The 19,403-nt window shown below is 41.1% G+C and overlaps 1 protein-coding gene across 1 annotated transcript in view; it reads left to right on the forward strand.

The window, feature by feature from the left end:
* Nucleotides 1-19,199, forward strand: part of LOC104402370 (BDNF/NT-3 growth factors receptor) — a 53,736-nt gene extending 34,537 nt beyond the window's left edge. The window contains exons 5-6 of the mRNA XM_010010240.1: nucleotides 17,614-17,772; nucleotides 18,618-19,199. Coding sequence (XP_010008542.1) covers nucleotides 17,614-17,772; nucleotides 18,618-18,803 — 345 coding nt within the window. The 3' untranslated portion in view covers nucleotides 18,804-19,199. The remainder of the gene's footprint in view (nucleotides 1-17,613; nucleotides 17,773-18,617) is intronic.
* Nucleotides 19,200-19,403: the final 204 nt, after the last annotated feature.

Here is a 19,403-nt window from a genome sequence, read left to right on the forward strand (position 1 = left end):
GTTGATTTTTTGGGTTTGGGTTTGGGGTTTGGTTCTTTTTTTTTTTTTTGGTGTGTTTTTTCCCTTCTTTGTTCGTGTTTATTTATTTATTTATCTATTTATTTCTTTATTTTTCTGTTCTGTTAAATGGTTGTAATATTTTGTCTTGAGCTCACATGTTTTCAGTAAAACTGCATGTATTTCATGAAGCTGTACAGGAGCTACAAATGTTTTGCGGTATTTCTGAATAAACAATGCAATGTGACAGTGAGAGGTTGTTAGGGGGATTAATTCTGTTGTGACATATGTGCTAAAATATTTAATCTCTGAAAGGAAAACATTCTAAGTATCTTAGTTTGACACTGACTGCTGCTATTTCAGATTTTTATTTTCTTTTTAACAACTGCTGATCACCTTCTTTCACCATTTCACTGTTCATGGAACGAATTTGCCTAGAGAAATTTCTGGAGGATTTACCTATTAATCATTTTGTTGTGGCTTGTTTTTGTTTAGTCTGTAAGATAATCCATTCTCTTCCCAATGTATCTTTGTTCCCTATAGTATGTCCTAGGGCTTATATTTGGGATCCAGTTGTTTTAAGACATAGTTTATTGATCTTGTGTGAAGCTTTGTTTGTTTTCTCCTGTGCATCTCTGTAACATGTGCCTTCCATGAGTGCAGATCTTGAGTATCTAAGTTATACATGGAGCAGTTTTGAGCAGGAGAAGAATTCCTCCAGGAATTCTTCCTAGAAGTGATAATCGAAATAATTTAGAGAACAGTGGTATTGCATTGAGCTGCTCCTCATGGCCCTGCCAACCTGTCAGTGTGCCAAAGCGTCCAGGGCCTGAAATACACTGGGAATCCCCTGGATGTTAGGTTTCCTCATACTCAAGGAGGTGCCGCTGTCTGCAGCAAGTTGCTCTCTAAATGCATAATGTTCCCTCCAGCCCTCCAGCAGCAAACACTGCTAAGATTTTTCTTAACAGACCTCTGGAAGTCTTTGCTTCATTTCAGAACCAATTTGGAGGATGTGTAATATCAAAAACCATGCTGTAGAATATGTGACCTAAACTGACTACCAGTCACATTTTATTTTTAATTATCTGAGTACATTTTGTTTGAAGTTTCCATTCAAACTGAAATATTTTGGGAGCATCTGGCTGTTTTGCTTTGCTGGAAAACACCAACATTTTTCATTTTGCAATTTCTTGCTCAAAACTATTCCAAATATTTCATTTTGTGAAAATGTTCAGTACTTTTGCCTGATACAGAATCAAAAGCATTTCAAAATATCAGTAATTCTCACAAAGAACAGAACTGCTTTTTGACCACTATGGTTTCATTACATAGACTAGGGCTACTGTAGGTAGCCTAGGGAGAAGTTCGTATACATCAGTTTGGATTTCTTGGGTAAAACAAGTTTAAAGGGAGACATCTCAGTCCAGAAGCAAAAAGTGAACTTTTCTGCTGCCTTGTTGAGTTTTCTTCTGTTTATCCTATCCTCACACTCTTCTGCTTCTGATACATCTGAATCACAATGTATTAATATGATAAAAAAGTGAAAAGTTGCCGTGATTCTTCTATCAGTCTTTAGACTAAATACAACCATCTCTTCCTTTACAGAGATAATTATTCTCTCTTCTTCTTTATATTGGCACTACAGAACAAAAAGATCTAGGGCTCGGTTCCACATGGACTGCTTCTCGTTAGTATTGCACAATATAAAAATATTATCTATTTCTTTCAAATAATACAAAAAGATTGAATTCTAGAACCTGCATTCCAGCTCATGCTTACAGATGCAGCTTTAGCTGTAATTTAAGTTAGTGCATTTTTCACTTTCTTAATTAATTATTCTTGTAATTAATGTTAACAGTGATAGTATTTAGTAGTATTAACATCAAATATTACATGTTGATATCTTTAAATAATAAAAATATGGATAATATTAATGATAAGATTTTCCCATTATTATATTATGTTAAAGTTACTCTGGAGATGAATCAGTGGCAAATACGTTGTAGTCCATCCCAGTACTAATAATCAGCAGAAAGCGTATAGAAGTTCTTCCCTTGCCTTCCAGCTGAGAGCGTCATGAGCAACTTCTGTAGCATGGCCTTGGCATGGCCCCACAGAGATAAATTTCATCCCTAGTGCTAAAGCATGATCATGGAATATAAGCCTTGGACAGAAATAATGAATATATTTACAGGTGCTGAACTTGCCAGTTGTGTATTTCAACTTAGGCTTCTCAGAGGACAAGGGCATGGATAGGAATGGTAAAAAATTGTTGGCCCAGTGTTAGAAATTTCCCATTGAAGAAATTTCTGATGCAAATGCAGGATAACCAAAGCCTGTTCTGCTGCAAGGCAGAACACAATTGCATTAACTGTTTTGGAGGGAACTCCCTGTGGTGGCAGACATAACCCCAAGACCCCTTGAAATCTGGGGTCAGTCTGCATGCGGTAGGTCTTTCTCCAAACCTCTGCCTGAGTTTCACCTAGGGAGAGTCCAGAGACTCACCTGAGAGACTGTGCTCCCTCCCTCCAGGGAAAGCCCTATTTCTGGTGGTGACAGATGAAAAGCACAGTTTCATCACGGCTTTCTGACAACTGCTCACAACCTCTGAAATCCCCCAGGAGTCAGTAGGAGTTGCCTTGTCTCCTGCCAGTAAGGGCCCGCGGGGTCCCGCAGGGCAGCAGAAACTGTAACAGCGAGATATCAGTACAACTTAAGTAGAATCATAGAACAGTTAGGGTTGGAAAGGACCTTAAGGTCATCTAGTTCCAACTGCCCTGCCATGAGCAGGGACACCACACACTAGGGCATTTACTATCATGCTATAAATATTATTTGATGTAGGTAGATGTAAGAAACATGTCAAAATCAAGTGGCACACATTTTGTGGTGGAGTCTTCATGATTTTCCTTTAATCCTGTTCCTTCACTACCTAGTTTATGGTTCTCAGCAGTAGAATACCAAATCACTCATACAGGGATAACTATGCAAAGCCTTCAAAGAATTGAAAGGCAAATTGAAATGATCAAATACGCAGTTTAGCAACTTGGGGAACATTAATTTAAAATGTCAGTATTCATATGGAATTGTCGTGCTAGCAAGGCACTCTCTTTTGTCAGTGTTAGCTAGCCAGTGATAAGCCAACTGATAAAATGAACATAAAACTTGTATAAACACCCACTTAAGATATCATGGAAGGCTGAGGCATTCATTGAGAATGGGTCTGTTGACCCATGTTGATTCATTGAGAGTGAAGTGGTTTCTAAACTCAAAATCATTATGGTAGGATGAAGTTCCTTTCAGGAGAGAACTTAGTCATGCATCTGTTTTTGTTAACAAAAGCCTCTTAGCTAGGTCAATGACTGAAGTGTCTTGAAGGGGAACTCCTATCTAGTAGAGAGGAAAGGAAAATAAAATGGGGCTGCAGCCTAAGTATGGGGTCAAAGCTAATGGGAAGCCCAGAACCACCCCCTTCTTGTAGGCCATGATGAACCATAAAGTGAAACTGTCCTGATCGATACAAGATCCAGGGATGTTTTCAATGGAAATAACCACAAGGCCAGGATACAGGGTTAGGTGAAGGTGACAGCTTAATACACAGGAAGAATAACAGATTTGTCTGGCAAGAAAACAAAGATAACTGTATACTAAGGACTGAAACACATAACATTTTAGTAACAATATTGTGTGCGTTTGATAATACTTTGTGTGGATCACCCTAAACATGTCCAAAGAGTATCCTAAAGTGGCATAACTTTAAAAGGAAATGCAGACTTTATGGAACAATATTTCAAAAGTTTTCATCTGAAGCAGATGAAAAATACTCTGAAGTACAGACTCACAAACAGTATTAGGGCTATAGAAATCCACTGTCATATAACCAAGTTAAAGTGCAGCTGCTGTGATAAGCCCATTTGTAATTTTTTTCAAGTGGCTAGAAAAAGTGTTATTATGTGTATGTACTGCAAGGGTGTGTAGGAGCCTCATGTAGATCAGGACTTCACTCACCTAGGCATTACAGAAGCATAGGTCAAAAAATTACTGCCAGCCTAATTTAAATATGACTTGATTTAGTACCAGATTTTCATTGAAATTGATGTGGGAGTCCTAGCCTGAAGTATTCCTGAACTGTCCAAAACATTGGGCCTGTCAAAACCCTCAGAGCCCCTCCTCCTCCCCCCCCAATTGAAATATGTTGTCTTAACAATACAAGACATTCATTTCCCACTTGGCTTATTTTGCATGTGTCCAGGACCTCCTTAATTCTAGACAACTTGGGAGTCTGGGAATGCTGCATGTAAGATTTATATTGACTATCATACAGTTGACCTGCACTTTTAACAATAAGATATCTCAAAAAATAAAATTAGTGCCTTAAGAAATGCAGGGAGAGTAGGTGTAGTTGTGGGTTTCTTTCCAACCGACCTCTTCTTTGTCCACACACCACTAGCATTTGGTGAAGGATGTGAGGAGTATCTTGCACAATCCACGGTGTCATATGGAAATCTCTATTGGTTAAATCTTTGGAGACCCATTACCTGAAATGCAGCAATGCTGGTCCAGAATCCTAAATCCTTTCGAAGATTGCTGTGATCTTCGTCTGTTCCCCAGGATCACCTAGTAATGAGCAAGTTCAACAGCTTTTATATCAGAAAACCAAACCGCCACCCTGATGACATGCCATCAGGGAATAGATCCACCCAGGAAAATTTTAGGGGGTCATTTCTAACTAGACTGACACCTTCTGCGAATGCTCACGTGTCAAGAGATTATCTGACCTCGTTCTAGAGGCAGAAGGAAAGATGCCTCAGCATCATAGGCATAATTTACAGCTCAGCATTGATGTTAAACAAACGCAGTCATGTGAATTCCAGGAACTATTGCATACACAACGCAGTGTAATGTTTCCAAATGGAAAATGACAGTGCTGAGGGTAGAGACAGGCAATGAAAAGAAAGAAGAAAAAAAAAACCCCAATATAAAACCCAAAACCAAATTTGTCGTTCCAGGCCTTCTGCTGGTGTAAATTCTCCCTTCACAACAGTGATGAAATTCAGCCAAGAGCTACAAAATAATTTCATCACTGCTTGGGCCACACTTTGACTCCTGCATCCAAGAACAATACTTTCAGCATGGCTTCTTATCAAATTCAACATATGAATTTGATAAGAACAGTTTAGAATTTTGCAAGCTCCAGGAATGGGTAGTATATATGAGTTGGGTTTTTTTGGCAATAGCAGTTACTGGTATTTTTAATGATCATATTGCATGTTGCGTGATGGTGCCACATTTCAGAGCAAATACCTGTTTCAACTCATTGAGTGATGTCGTGGTACAAGTAAGGACACAAAACTAGAATTCATGGAAGTAAAGCAACAGAATTTTTTTCTGTTCTTAGTGAAATTTTTCTTGTGTTTTCTAGTTTATGTAAACAAATTATGGCCCAGAGAAAGTAAGAAGCAGAAAACATCAAGATTGAAGAAAAGAAGGATAATAAGCAAAGGACCTTGCCCTTGCCTTGTTTATTAGCATCTGGGGGAGAAGGGGAGAGGCTATCTAACAAAATTCAAAGAACTGGAATATCTGAGACATTTCAACTAAAAATTGTGGTGCTTCCATGCAGTGTACATTATAGATAAACTTTTGTGACTCATAAGGGAGAAGTAAACCTACAAACCTCTCTTGCTCCCCTCTTTTTCTGCGACGCAATTTGACATGACTGATAGAGCCAGACATGCTATGTTAACCTACAGTAAATCTGAAAAAGATGTGGTTTTCAGTAAAATATGGGAAAAGTTTGTGATCTCTAGTACTTGAGAAACAGCTTTCAGGCTTGACACCAGGAGTAGAGATTTCCCAGTGAACACAAACTGGCTTATGTGGTATGATACATGGCTTTCAGAGTCTGCGCTCGATTAACTGCTACCTGTTCATACTGAGTGTGCAGTTCAGCTACCATCTCACCACATCACACATCAAACCTCCTATTTAAAAAAGCAATCAGAAGTTAAGACTTCAACTGCAATACAGACTGGTAGAGGCAAGTTTCTCACTCCATATCAGAGGGGTTTTTTTAAAATCTTCTTGGCCCTGGTAGCCCAGGCTACTTGGGATTCATATAAAAGTGGAATTTGATGTTTTGAAAACTGTTTTCTTTGAAAATCAGAAAGGAGGCAGCTGTAGTTCCTTTAATGTAGCTTTGCAAAATTGTTTCACTGTTGACTTGGACACATTAGATGATCATCCCAGAGTCTGTGAGGATTTTAAAATGAGTTGTTCCAGCTGCTTCTCTGCAGGTATCTGTTATGTCTTTTCATCCACTGGTACAATCAGCAGACGGACACTCAGATGTGGAAATAGTGGCAGGGTACAAGTGATACAGTGACAACTTTTTGTAAAGCAAAATTCAGTACTTCACATGAGCTCAATATTCTGAGTTGCAAGTTTTGCTGCCAGAGTGATCAGTAACTATATGCTACGGCATAACTTGGTATGGCAAATTAGGAGAATACAAGGTGTTTTATAAAGGAGAGGCTGTCTGTTTCAACGTGCCAAATCTCTGGTTTACAGTAATCCCATCTCCCTGCTTTTTCACCAAGGTCCTGAACACTCATCTTCAGAAAGAGATCTAGATGTCCTATGAATTATTTGACGCTGTTGAAGTTGTCTTTCATTTCAATTTACACAGTATACCTCCCATTCTTTTCACTTAGATTGTCATTTATTGTTTAACGTTAGAAATTTTTCTCATTTTGAAGTAAAACAAATGATATTTTAAAGGAACAGACTTCTTTTTGTCATTCATACGAACTTCATCCTGGAACACCAAAGAGCTGTAATCCATTACTTTTCAGTGCTGCAAATTTCTGCTCAGTTAACTTTCCTTTTGCCCCTGTGATAGGAGACATTTCTTTTAATCAGAGATGTGAATCATATTACCTTCTTTGTAGCACTCATCTGATCTTAACTCCAGGGCACTTCATCTTTCTTTCTTGGAAGAGTAAGTGCTCTGTAATGCAGTAACTACTACTGCTTATTAATTATCCTGTATGTGTGGCTGACCCAATATGATACTGTGTTGTGCAAAAAACAACACAGTTTCTATATCCTTTCAACTGAGCATTTGAAAAGACCTTTGGAAGATGCTGAATTGTAAGACACATTAGCTCATTCACCTATTTTAATTTCATGTGGTATCTCCTTCATTTCACCCTTTTTGCAGAATTGTGTCTAGATCTCCATAAGCATTGCTGAGAAGTTTGGTAAGAACTGCATATTGCAATGTGTGACCCATCTATGTAGGAACATAGGAGTAGCTTCTCCAAAGGCTCCTCTAGTCCAGGATCCTGTCACCAGTGAGAAACCAGTGCCTGCAGAATAGTACAAAAATAGATTAAGCATATAAAGCATATAGTAATATTTCCCTCATGTACTTTCTTAGCCTCCAGCTCCCTGGAGTTCAGGTGCTTCCCGGGCCAGAGATGGTGTCTTTGTTTTTGATAGCCCTTGTCAGATTTTATCCTCCATGAGTGTGTTTAATCACTTTCTCATCTCAGGTAAGCCTTAGGGGTTGGCATTTTCTTGTGGCAATGAGTTTCACAAGCAATTGTATGTTATGTGGCAGGGTTACTCTTTTTGTTTGTTACGAACCTGTTATTTACAAATTCCTTATGTTGTCTTCTGGTTCTTCCGTTATGTGAAACTCTGAGTAATTGGTCTTTCTTGATCTCTGCCACACTTCTTATGCTTTCATAGAAACTAATAAGAAGAATTTTATCTCCAGTGACATAAAGCTGACACACAATATTGAACTGATGTTGCACAAGTGAAGACAAAATTTGAAGTGTAATAGATGTTGTTCTAGATATTATTTCAGTTTTCTGACAAGACCACTGGTGGAATTAATTAAGAACTCTAGACATAAGCCCCTTTTGAATAGAGATAAACTAAAACAGGGTTAAAAGTGAAAATGAAAGGACACATCTTTAGCTATTGGCTAATAATCTGCCTTATTCATAATTCAGTAACCTTGTGCTAGAGTGGTATGGCTTGTTATGACTGTGAAAATGATGTATTGCTTTTCAGAAAGTGGACATGGCAGGACTGATGATATTTTAAGAGGAGACATTGACTTTGTCTGCAAGGCCAGGGCATTGAAGAAATGAAAATAACAATTATTGATTTTTTTTCTTGTGCTGAGAAGAGTATTTGCCAGCATTTTATGAGGGGGAAAGAGCAGATGTTCACCAAGAGAGGAGAGGTTTTCAGTTTTAGCAATAAAACATGATAATTTTTGCAGAGAACATTTGTTTGCAGTTACATCATCCTGATATGGGGAAATAAGTCAGAAGACCAAAACGTAAATAATGAAAACTACCCTGAAATGCTGTAATCCTGCAACTATACAGGGTGCTTTTTTAGGAGGGGGTGAACAAATTAGTCAAAAGGTATAGTTTCGTTCCAGTTTGACAAACTAAGATCCAGTTGTGTTAAAGACACTGAGCATATACTTGTCACACAACAGTTAATTTAAGCATATGCTGAACTGTGTTACTGCTTCCAAGACTACCACTCTGAATTGCAAAAGGTCTGAGGTCAGCAGGGCTCTGAAGACATGCAGCAGTCAAGGCAGCCAGGGCATTGGGCAAGATCAGGGCTGAAACGCATGGGTTAGTCATTTGGGTTCACTGGGCTCGCAAAGTAAAAAGATTACTTTTATCCTGTTGGCAGAAAAAGCATCACTAGTCTTTAGAGAATATACAAAGCACTGTGACACATTACTGCAATGTCACTCTGTAGGAATCGTGGGAACCTGGGAACACTGAACATAAATGAGGAAGTCTCTTTTCCAAGGATGTGCAGTTGGTTGCTGTGCTTTTTGCTGCATGAATTCAGAGCAATCAACTGCTTAAAGCCAGAAATCTAAAAAAAAAAAGGGGGGGGAAATGGTTATGTAATACAATGTCTGCAAAAGCTGGGGGTTGTATTTGACATCCTCTCCAGGAGTGCTGGAGCCTCTCCAAACATGGCCACCAGCATTTAGCAGGAACAGACTCCCTGTTCCAGCTAGTCCCTGTCCCATCCATGCAGCATCCTGTGGTGTGGCCCTGGAGTCCCAAAGCCCTCTTTGCACTCTTGTGGTTTAACACACCCCGGTAACTAAGCCCCACAGAGCCACTCACTCCCTCTCCAGTGGGATGGTGGAAAGAATCACAAGGGTAAAAGTGAGAAAATTCGTGGGTTGAGATGAAGACAGCTTAACAGGTAAAGCAAAAGCTGTGCACACAAGAAGAATAAAACAAGGAATTCATTCGCCACTTCCCATCAGCAGGCAGATGTTCATGCATCTCCAGGACAGCACGGATCCATCTCGCGTGACAGTGACTTGGGAAAACAAACACCATCACTCCAATGTCCTGCCTTCCTTCTTCTTCCCCTGCTTTTATTGCTGAGCATGACTTTGTATGAGATATTCCATGGGTTGGTTGGGGTCCTGGCTGTGCCCCCTCCCAACTCCTTGTGCATCCCCAGCCTACTGACTGGTGGTTTGGGGTAAGGAGCAGAAAAGGCCTTGATGCTGTGCAAGCACTGCTCAGCAGTAACTAAAACATCCCTGTGTTATCAATGCTCTTTTCAGCACAAATCCAAAACATAGCCTCACACTAGGTACTAGGAAGAACATTAAATCTATCCCAGCCAAAACCAGCACATTCTCCACCCCCTATTATATACTATTTACATTAAGCTCAGGTCCTGTACTGTCCAATACATTCTCATTACCTACCACCCCCCTTCCCATCTTTAGGTATATTACACTGGTATCATTCCCATTCCTATGGACCACCCCTGTAAAATGTCTGTAAAATGTCCACGTGTCCACAAGATGTCCACTGAGTATTTAGTCAATGTCTTTGGGCTGCATCTGTGACATTGGTATATCAAGGCAGGAGATAGTTTGTTGTGTGGAGTTACTGGGCACCAAATCCAGCTCTTGTCAGATTACTATTGCATTTGCACTGCTTCTCATAAGGTTAATCTTCCATTGGTTCACATGGTTTCTGCCACAGTAATTCTTATAGTATGCAACTCAAATCATGGGTTACAACAATTTAAAGGTATATCCATTACAGTCTCCACCCTTGGCCCCTTTAGGCCAGGTTATAGGGTTTAGCAGTGCAACGACTGGTAGCAAGTGGTACCTGCTATAGGAAGTCCTGTAACATGCAACACCAATCCTGCATTACAACAGTTTAAAGGTATTTCCATTACAGTCTACATCCCTGGTCCCTTGGACCTAACCGTTAGGTTTAACAGTGCAATGAACTCCTTCCCTTGCCCGTGTTCTTATCCACAGACTGCAGTCCTTTAGGAGTGTGTCTGTTCCAAGTGGAGCCTTACCTGTGAGCCACAGTCTCTTCAGGGGTATACAGGCTGCAGCATAGACTTACCAACAGCCACAGTTGCTTCAAGGTGCATCTGTTCCAGTGTGGCCTTTTCCATGGACCACAATGCCTTCAGAGATATACCTCCTCCAGCATGGCCTCATGCACAGCCACTGATGCTTCAAGGGATACCTGCTGCAGCATGGGCTTCTGCTTGGGCAATGACCCCTTCAGAGCTTGACCTGCTCTGACAGAGACATGACCACAGATGATTCCAGGTGTCAGTCCCTTTGACTCAAGTTCACACTGAAGTTCCAGCCTGTCCAGTACAGCAGCATAGAAACAAGAGCAATGTCCTGGCCATCTGCCAGCCCAGGCATATGGCCATTGCTGTTAGCAAAAAAAATGTTCCCAGGCTCAGCAGAGTAAGATGATGAACAGTACAGCACTACAGAAAGCAGAAAAATCAAAACTAGACACTAATAAGCGCTAGACTTGTATACGGTAAGGTAAGCAAGCCCCATGGCAAGCACAGGAGCCCACCAATTAATAGCTAAACAGCAATAACAGCTATGAATTTGATGTAGCACATTACAATCAAATCTGTTATTAACTTGAACCCTTTGAGCCCCCTGTTGGGCACCAGAAAGGACTGTCATGGTTTAAACTGCCAGCAGCTAAGCCCCCACCTGCCAGGGGAATGGGGGAGAGAATCGCAAGGGTAAAAGTGAGAGAATTCATGGGTTGAGATAAAGACAGTGTAACAGGTAAAGCAAAATCTGCACATACAAGCAAAACAGAACAAGGAATTTATTCACCACTTCCCATCAGCAGACAGGTGTTCAGCCATCTCCAGGGCAGCAGGCCTTCATCTTGAGTAGTGGTTACTCAGGAAGATAAACACCATCACTCCAAATGTTCCCCCTTCCTTCTTCTTCCCACAGCTTTTATTGCTGAGCATGACATTATATGGGGGTATGGCTCAGGTCAGCTGAGGTCAGCTGTCCTGGCTGCGTCCCCTCCCAACTCCTTGTGCATCCTGAACCTACTGACTGGTGGTTTGGGGTAAGGAGCAGAAAAGGCCTCGATGCTGTGCAAGCACTGTTGAGCAGTAACTAAAACAACCCTGAGTTATCAGTGCTGTTTCCAGCACAAATCCAAAACATAGCCTCATACGAGGCACTATGAAAAAAATTAACTCTACCCCAGTCAAAGTTAGCACACATACCCTGAGCACCAGTGTTGCTATGGTGAGACTGAGTTGCAGCTCACAAAAGTGTGGCAAATCAATTCAACCCTCCCTCTTCAATGGTACAAATAAGTAATGCATAAACCTGGTGTGAATTGATTCAGTGGTCATCTTAGCAACATTATTTCTTGTGCCCTTCCCAGACCTTGACTTGAGTTTTATCCGTGTAGCCCCACATGCAGCCTGTTTCTTCATAACTCTGTAGGCTGGCTTCCCTCAGCTCCACCCACAGCCTCCTGTTCCTGGCTGGAGCACAAGGCTTCATTTGATGAATGTAAGAGATTTAAGAGAGCATACCTCTTTGATCACAAACATGCGGCAACAGGGCTTGGGTTCCCATGTCAGCTGAGCAGTAGAAGTTGAAACAGTGGCCAGGCAGGGTACTGACAGATGCATTTTTAATTGGCATAGGGAAATTGCAATGTTTGCCTACCTTTAGTTTGATGGCAGTCAGCTGAAGGCTCTTAGCAGTAATACTAATGTGCAAGAAAGCTGGGTTTACATTGGATGGATGGATGGATGGATGGATGGATGAGCGTGTGTGTGCAGACTCTTAGGCAACAACCATCAACTTTGATGAGTTTTGTACTACTGGCCTGGCTCCTTTATTAAAATGGATATTTCTGCATTTGACAAACTTCAGCATTTTCTAGTTCCTGTGAAGCAGGATATGGAACATATGAAGCCAGAAAGTGAACAAAGGCTAAGACGTGGTGCTTCTACAGTCCTTGAAGCTTGACGTTTGCAAAATGATGAAAACAATGTTCAGGGTCAGCTTATCTGGCACCTTTCAGAGTGCTAAATTCATTTAAAGATGAGTGCCAAAAGCGGTGACAAGTGGAATGACATTGTACTGTTGAAAGTGCAACATTTCATACATGGAACAGGAGTGGCGGCTTCCCCTTGGAAGTGCTTCTTTGGTTCACTGATCTGGCATAGCAGTCTCCTCCCGGTGGATAGTCTGCACATTGCAGAAGCTAATTCACCAGGCTTTCTGGTTTGGTTTCTAGCCCAATATTGACAGCAAAAGCAACTAGTGAACATAATGAAAGTCTATGGCTGAGCTAGGGAGTGCTTGCTTTCATAAACTGACATTTCGAAGCAAGTACTTAAGTCCCAGAAAAGATCTGTAGAAGTACAATTCTAAATAAAAATGAACCATTATAATGCAGCTGCTTTCAGGTAATATACCCTAATTTGATTCCATAAAATGGTCATTTTTGCAGCATTTTTACAACTACACTATGGATTTTGAAGTGACGGCGTATTAAGTGAAAACTGTAATGCTTTTAAACCTGTCATAACCTTACCTAGATGGAATATGAAAGTGTTATTTACCTGCAACTGTAGTCTGCTTAGCACACAACCATTTTAAAATGATGTGTGTCGAGCAGCACTGCAATTACAGTGTGCATAGCAGGAACTTTATCCTGCAGAGTGCTAATGATATCTGAGAGCTGTGTAATACTTGCGTTTATTAAAGCATATGCAGAAGCATTGCTTTGAAGCACTTAGCACCTTTAAAGTTTGCTCAATGTGGTCCTGTGTTCCCTCTTGGAAAACACCCTTGCAGAGAGTTTGGCAACACCAAAATGGCAAAAAGGGACTCCACCTCTCTTCATTGCTATTATGGCCCAACTTTGGGTGCTGGGACTCAACAGTCCAATAAAGATCAAAAGGAACTCACAACTGACTGGCAATTTGTTTCAGGCATCTTGCAAACAGTGGTATAAAGTCCTAAGCTTCAGTTTAAGAAAGCTCTGAAGCATGTGCTTCATTTTAAGCATACCTAGCACAGCCCTTAATGCTTTTCTGTGTTGAGTGAGTGTTGATTCAGTAACCACTGATCACTAATAGAGAAAGAAATGTGCATTTAGAAATGTGCCTTGGCCAGGTCCTGACCTGTGCTTTTGATGTAGTGTTGAACTGAAATCTAAATTGAAACTGAAGGTGCTTTTGGACCACAGGCAGATGCTCAGCCTGCCACAGGTGATGCTCAGTGTTGCAGAAGTATCCTGTCTTTGTTGCAATGCCATCTGGCAAGAAAAGTAGCCCTTAAAATACTTTGATTTGTACTTTGCAAGGCATTAAATACTGTTTTCACAAGGATGCTGAGACGCTGGAAGTAACTTTAATTGATACTGCCAATGATAGGGATGGAGAGACGTCAGGACTTCTCAGTCCTGGATTAGAACTCTTCCCAGTGAAGTCTTCTGCCTTCAGGGACAGAAATGGACACTGCTCCAGGCAAGATGATGTGGGAAGAACACCAAAGAGCGCTGTGGCTTGTGCTTATCTGTAAATTGAATTCTTTGTGTCAGTACTGATGAGTCAGTCTTGCTATGGCTGCAAAGAGAGACAGCTAGGTCTGATGTTGTAAATCAGTTCATTGCAGAGCCATCATTTGGTGGCAGTGTATCATAATCACTCTAGAGGTGTGTTCTTCATATGTACTGAATGACATTGGGAACTCGGCAGAGTCCTACCACAGATACATGGTGGTTATGTAGCAAGGAACCATGGAAAAAGAAGATTTGGAGAGCGTTTGGGGTTTTTTTAATTGCTTTTTCAAAATCTCTTAATGTAAGATGTGACAAATAATAAAAAACAGAGACACAATTTATTGTTTGCAGCTTTCATTGATTCTTAAGGAATGGGTCAAAGAAATCATGAAATAGAACCAGTAGCAGAGGATATATGATAAGCAGATCTTAGAGCTGGTATAATATTTGATGAGACCCAAACTTCTCATCACTAACCATCTTTTAATGGTACTTGCCCTTTGTCTGGGTGTATGTGGCTGCATGTTTCTAAGGGACTAACTTTTCTTACTTTCTAATGAAATATTTCTCAGGATGGGACTATGGAGTTGTTTGGTGGCCATTTCAGTTTAGGTTATGGAAAAGGTTAAGTTATAAGGTGAGAAATTTAAACTTTGTTTGTATCTCCCGTGTGTTACTTCAAACTCTTTATGTCATTGACTTCTCTGCCTAAGATGGTTAAAGATCATAGAATCATAGAGTGGGTTGGGTTGGAAGGGACCTGAAAGATCATCTCGTTTCACCCCCCCTGCCATGAGCAGAGAAACCTTTCACTAGACCAGGTTGCTCAAAGCCCCATTCAACCTGGCCTTGAACACTGCCAGGGGTGGGGCAGCCACAGCTTCTCTGGGCAACATGTGCCCTCACAGTGAAGAAGTTCTGCCTAATATCTAATCTAAATCTCCCCTCTTTAAGTTTAAAACCATTCCCCCTTGTCCTATCACTGCATGTCCTTGTAAAAAATCTCTCTCCAGCTTTCTTATAGGCCACCTTAGGTACTGGAAGGCTGCTCTAAGGCCTCCTCTGAGCTTTCTCTTCTCCAGGCTGAACAAACTCAATTCTCTTAGCTTGTCTTCATAGGAGAGGTGCTGCAGCCCCCTGGTCATCTTCATGGGCCTCCTCTGGACTCAACCCAACAGGTCCATGTCCCTCTTGTGTTGGGGGTCCCAGAGCTGAACACTGTACTGCAGGTGGGGTCTCACAAGAGTGGAGTAGAGGGGGAGAATCACCTCCTTTGACCTTCTGGTCACACTTCTTTTGATGCAGCCCAGGATACGGTTGGTTTCTGGGCTGCAAGCGTACACTGCTGCCTGATGTTGAGCTTCTTGTCAGTCAACACTCCCAAGTCCTTCTCGTCAGGGCTGCTCTCAATCCATTCTCTGCCCAGCCTGTAGCTGTGCCTGGGATTGCTCCAACCCAGGTGTAGGACCTTGCACTTGGCCCTATTGAACTGCATGAGGCTTGCATTGGCCCACCTCTCAAGTGAGTCAAGATACCTCTGGATGGCATCCCCTCCTTCCAGCATGTTGACTGCACCACACAGCTTGGTGTCATCAACAAACATGCTAAGGGCACACTCCATCCCACTGTCCATGTTGCCAACAAAGATGTTGAACATCCCATTTGGTCCCAATACCAACCCCTGAAGAACACCACTTGTCACTGGTCTCCACTTGGACATTGAGCCATTGACCACAACTCTCTGAGTGTTACCATCCAGCCAGTTCCTTATCCACATACTGGTCTATCTGTCAAATCCGTGCCTCTCCAATTTAAAGACATGTCCTTCAGGTCTTTCTTGTGGTGGGGCCCCCAGAGCTGAACTCCCACCGTACTCCAGGTGGGGTCTCACAAGAGCAATATATAAAGTACTGGTGCACAGAGCCTTACAGCCTGCCAGAGGGCTAAACTGTAACACAGAGATGAATGGGCGGAAGCATTTAAAAATGTGTATGCATTCTCTGTCAGTGGAGTGCTCACATGTATGTTTTTAGTTTCAGTGGAAAGCCACAGGAATTGGGTCCCTTGTTGAAAGGCTCTGAAACCTGTGCACAGCAACCTGCATTGAGTCAGAAACAAATCTGCAATGTAGCCTGGAACTGAAGTTGGAGGCCCTGCCTTTCTTTCAGAATCCTGACAAAAATATTCCTCCATCACCCACATGACATCTCATGCAGGGGTTGGAGAATAAAAGTTGAGTAACATATCGAGCCTGTGAAAGTTTTAGCAATGACTTTCTGTTTTCTATGGAATCAGTAGCAAGTGTTGGCTTGTGGCGATGCACGGAACAGGGTTGAGCTCTCACAGCCATAGCTGTGGTTTTGGTGTGCTGCGCTAATGCTGCATTACTGACAAATAGCTGGAAATGGATGTTCTGTGTGATTTAGAAATAATGTGAACTGACTGAATGTCTGCTGGGTTTTCCTTCCATTTGCTTTTTCAACATGAGAACAAAGAGGGCATTGTTTATAACAACATATGTAAAATCCCACAAGGAGAAATGATTTTTTGAATTGACAGGGTCTTGAAAGTACAAATGTGTTTTCATAACTAAATACATTTTCAGACAGGAAAATGAAAGTTAATCAAAAGTTAGATGTCCTTGAAAAATCTTTCAGTTTTGTTTTTTTTTTCCTTAACTTCCTTAGAAACATTTGCAGCTGTTTTGATGCAGAAGTAGTCAGAATATCTAAATATCTGTATACAGTATCTCAGAGTCACACTATTTTAAACGCTTGAGAAATCCACTTGAGTAGATTTCTTTATTGATGTGATTCAGTCAGAATGGGACATACCAGGAACAATAAATTATTTAGAAAATGGAAATAAGATATTTTTTTTAAGTTGAAATTAAGGTTAGAAAACCTAATTTTAAGGAAGTATAGCATGCTGGGGAAAATGAAAAATGTGCTAAGAGACTTGTAGAAAGTCATTAATTCAGTGAAAGATCCCGTTCAATTTGAGTTAATTTGGGATAAGAGTCCATGTCTTACTAGCTTGTGTATTATCAAGGGAATATATCCAAAGGACTGATTTGATTTTTTTTTTTTTTAAAGCTGTTCAGGACTGGGTAGTTAATGAGGAACAAAATAATTTGATGCATTAACTTTGGAAATTATCAACAGAAAATAACATTGCTTTAATTCACTCAGAAACAGGATATGATGCTATACAGATCCTGATTCTACTTTGTCATGAAGTCACACTATGGTATCATCGTGGATTTCAGTTGATATTGCTGAGTTTTCAGGACAATCATCTGTGCAGATTACATTTCATGAATCTTTTTTATTTTCCTGAGCCTTAAAATGCAGAGTAAAACTGGCCTAATTTAAAGAGGGTTGGTCAGCTAAATTAGTTAGTAATTTTACAAAGCTTCCTGTTCCTTGGGTAAGGTGTGCCAAGTAAATGTTAAAGATGAGGTTGCACTTCAGGAACAATGTGTTTGGAGATTCTGTTGAGAAACCTGTAATCAGAGTGACTGTTGTCGGGGAAGAGGAGTTTGGACCATGAATCTCTAGTTCTTAACAGATCCTTGAAGTGAGTGGTTTCAAATGGGAAAAAAAAGGAAACTATGGATTCTCCTTATTTAATGTCTTGATAGTCTTCCTTGTGACGGTCTAGAGGAATTATTTCTGACTCTTTCATTTGTTTTTCTCAGGTTGGGGGTCACACCATGCTGCCCATTCGCTGGATGCCTCCAGAGAGTATCATGTACAGGAAATTCACCACAGAGAGCGATGTCTGGAGCCTGGGGGTTGTATTATGGGAAATCTTTACCTATGGCAAACAGCCATGGTATCAGCTCTCGAACAACGAGGTGTGTTCTCAAACTGCATTGGGAAGGCTGGCACATTAACTGTGTAGCTTCTCTGGAGAAGGGACAGCAATAAATTTATTCAGTAAAGGAAAGACCCCTGGTATCAGGTATTCATGGTATTGTCATGAACTTTGGGGTTGAATTTCTTTGTTTTCACCCTTTTCTCCCCGAAGTGAATGGAAGTTGTCCAAGCAGAACTATACCATTCGGAATTTAGTTTTTTCCTTTGTGCAGGGTAGAGTCTGCTCTGGGTATTGGGATGGACCATAAGGCAATGAAAAGGAGCTTAGCTATCTCCTGAATGGGTTTTGGGTGGTTTCATTTCCATACCATACATGCCATTGTTGCAGGGTGGTTGTTCAAAACCATTCTTCAACAGATCGAAGTAATCTGGTGATCTTTTGATTTCCAGGTAGTCATAAGTCACTCCTTTCCAGGGATTAGCCACAGAGATACAGTTTAAGGAGGGAGGGATGGAGGGAGAGTCACTGATGCTCTGTGTAAACAGGTTGAAAACTTAGACTCCTGCTGAGTTAAGTTAAGGTTGATTGATGAGTAGAGAGAGAGATTACTTCCTGGCTATCATTCCCTCATGAGTGAAAGGGGCAACGTGGGCGAACTTAACATCATGAAAGTTATTGCTCCTTGACAACTTAAATTACAGTGATTTTTCCAAATTACATCCTGCTGCTCATGAGTCTACCTAGAAATGCAGCCCTTGGCAAAGTTGGCTGGGTGACTGCTACTAGTGAGGCTGCTGTGGCGATTAGCTGTTAACTCTTCTATGGATGACCCTCATGTAGTTGGCAAGGCTGCACTGATCCTTTCCCTGTGATTTCTTGCAGGTGATTGAGTGCATCACTCAGGGCCGAGTCCTGCAGCGACCTCGCACATGCCCCAAGGAAGTGTATGACTTGATGCTGGGCTGTTGGCAACGGGAGCCTCACATGAGGCTCAACATCAAAGAAATCCATTCACTCCTCCAGAATTTGGCCAAGGCATCTCCAGTCTACTTGGATATTTTAGGCTAAAGTCTCCTAGCATTTCTTTTTATGGGCTGCAGGAATGAATGTGTTCAACTGCCCCTGAACTCCATTAAAATGTGTTCTTAACTTTGACAGTATTAATGACAAAGTTCCGGAGAAGCTTTCAAAGGGCAAGCAATGTGCACTTCTCCATCTGTAGACACAGTATTGACTTTTTAGACATTACTGAGATGTATCTCCTCTCTCTCTCTCTCTCTCTTTCAGTTTCTATCATTTTTTCCTTTTCTCTTGTCTTTCTAATCAATTTGGCTTCTGCATTATTATAACTGCATAGACAAAGGCCTTAAAAACCTGATCTGTTATATCAGCAGACTCTTCAGTTTGCCCACCACAACTAACAATGCCTTGTTGTATTCATGCCTTTGATGTGGATGAAAAAAAGGGAAAAATATATTTGACTCGAACTTTGTGATTTCTGCTGTACTGCTACTGGGAGTTTCTATGGATTCACCTCAGTTTCTTTTGCTTCGGCATGTGGGTGGAAAAAGAAGACTGGTTTTCTCTACATGAAGCATGTTCCTTGCGGAGATAAAGCCAGATGGAAAGAAGACAGTCTTGTGTGATACACTATCTGGAGGAACTAGG

The sequence above is a fragment of the Nestor notabilis genome, unplaced genomic scaffold (genome assembly GCF_000696875.1).
Source record: "Nestor notabilis isolate BGI_N333 unplaced genomic scaffold, ASM69687v1 scaffold3282, whole genome shotgun sequence".
NCBI lineage: Eukaryota > Metazoa > Chordata > Aves > Psittaciformes > Psittacidae > Nestor > Nestor notabilis.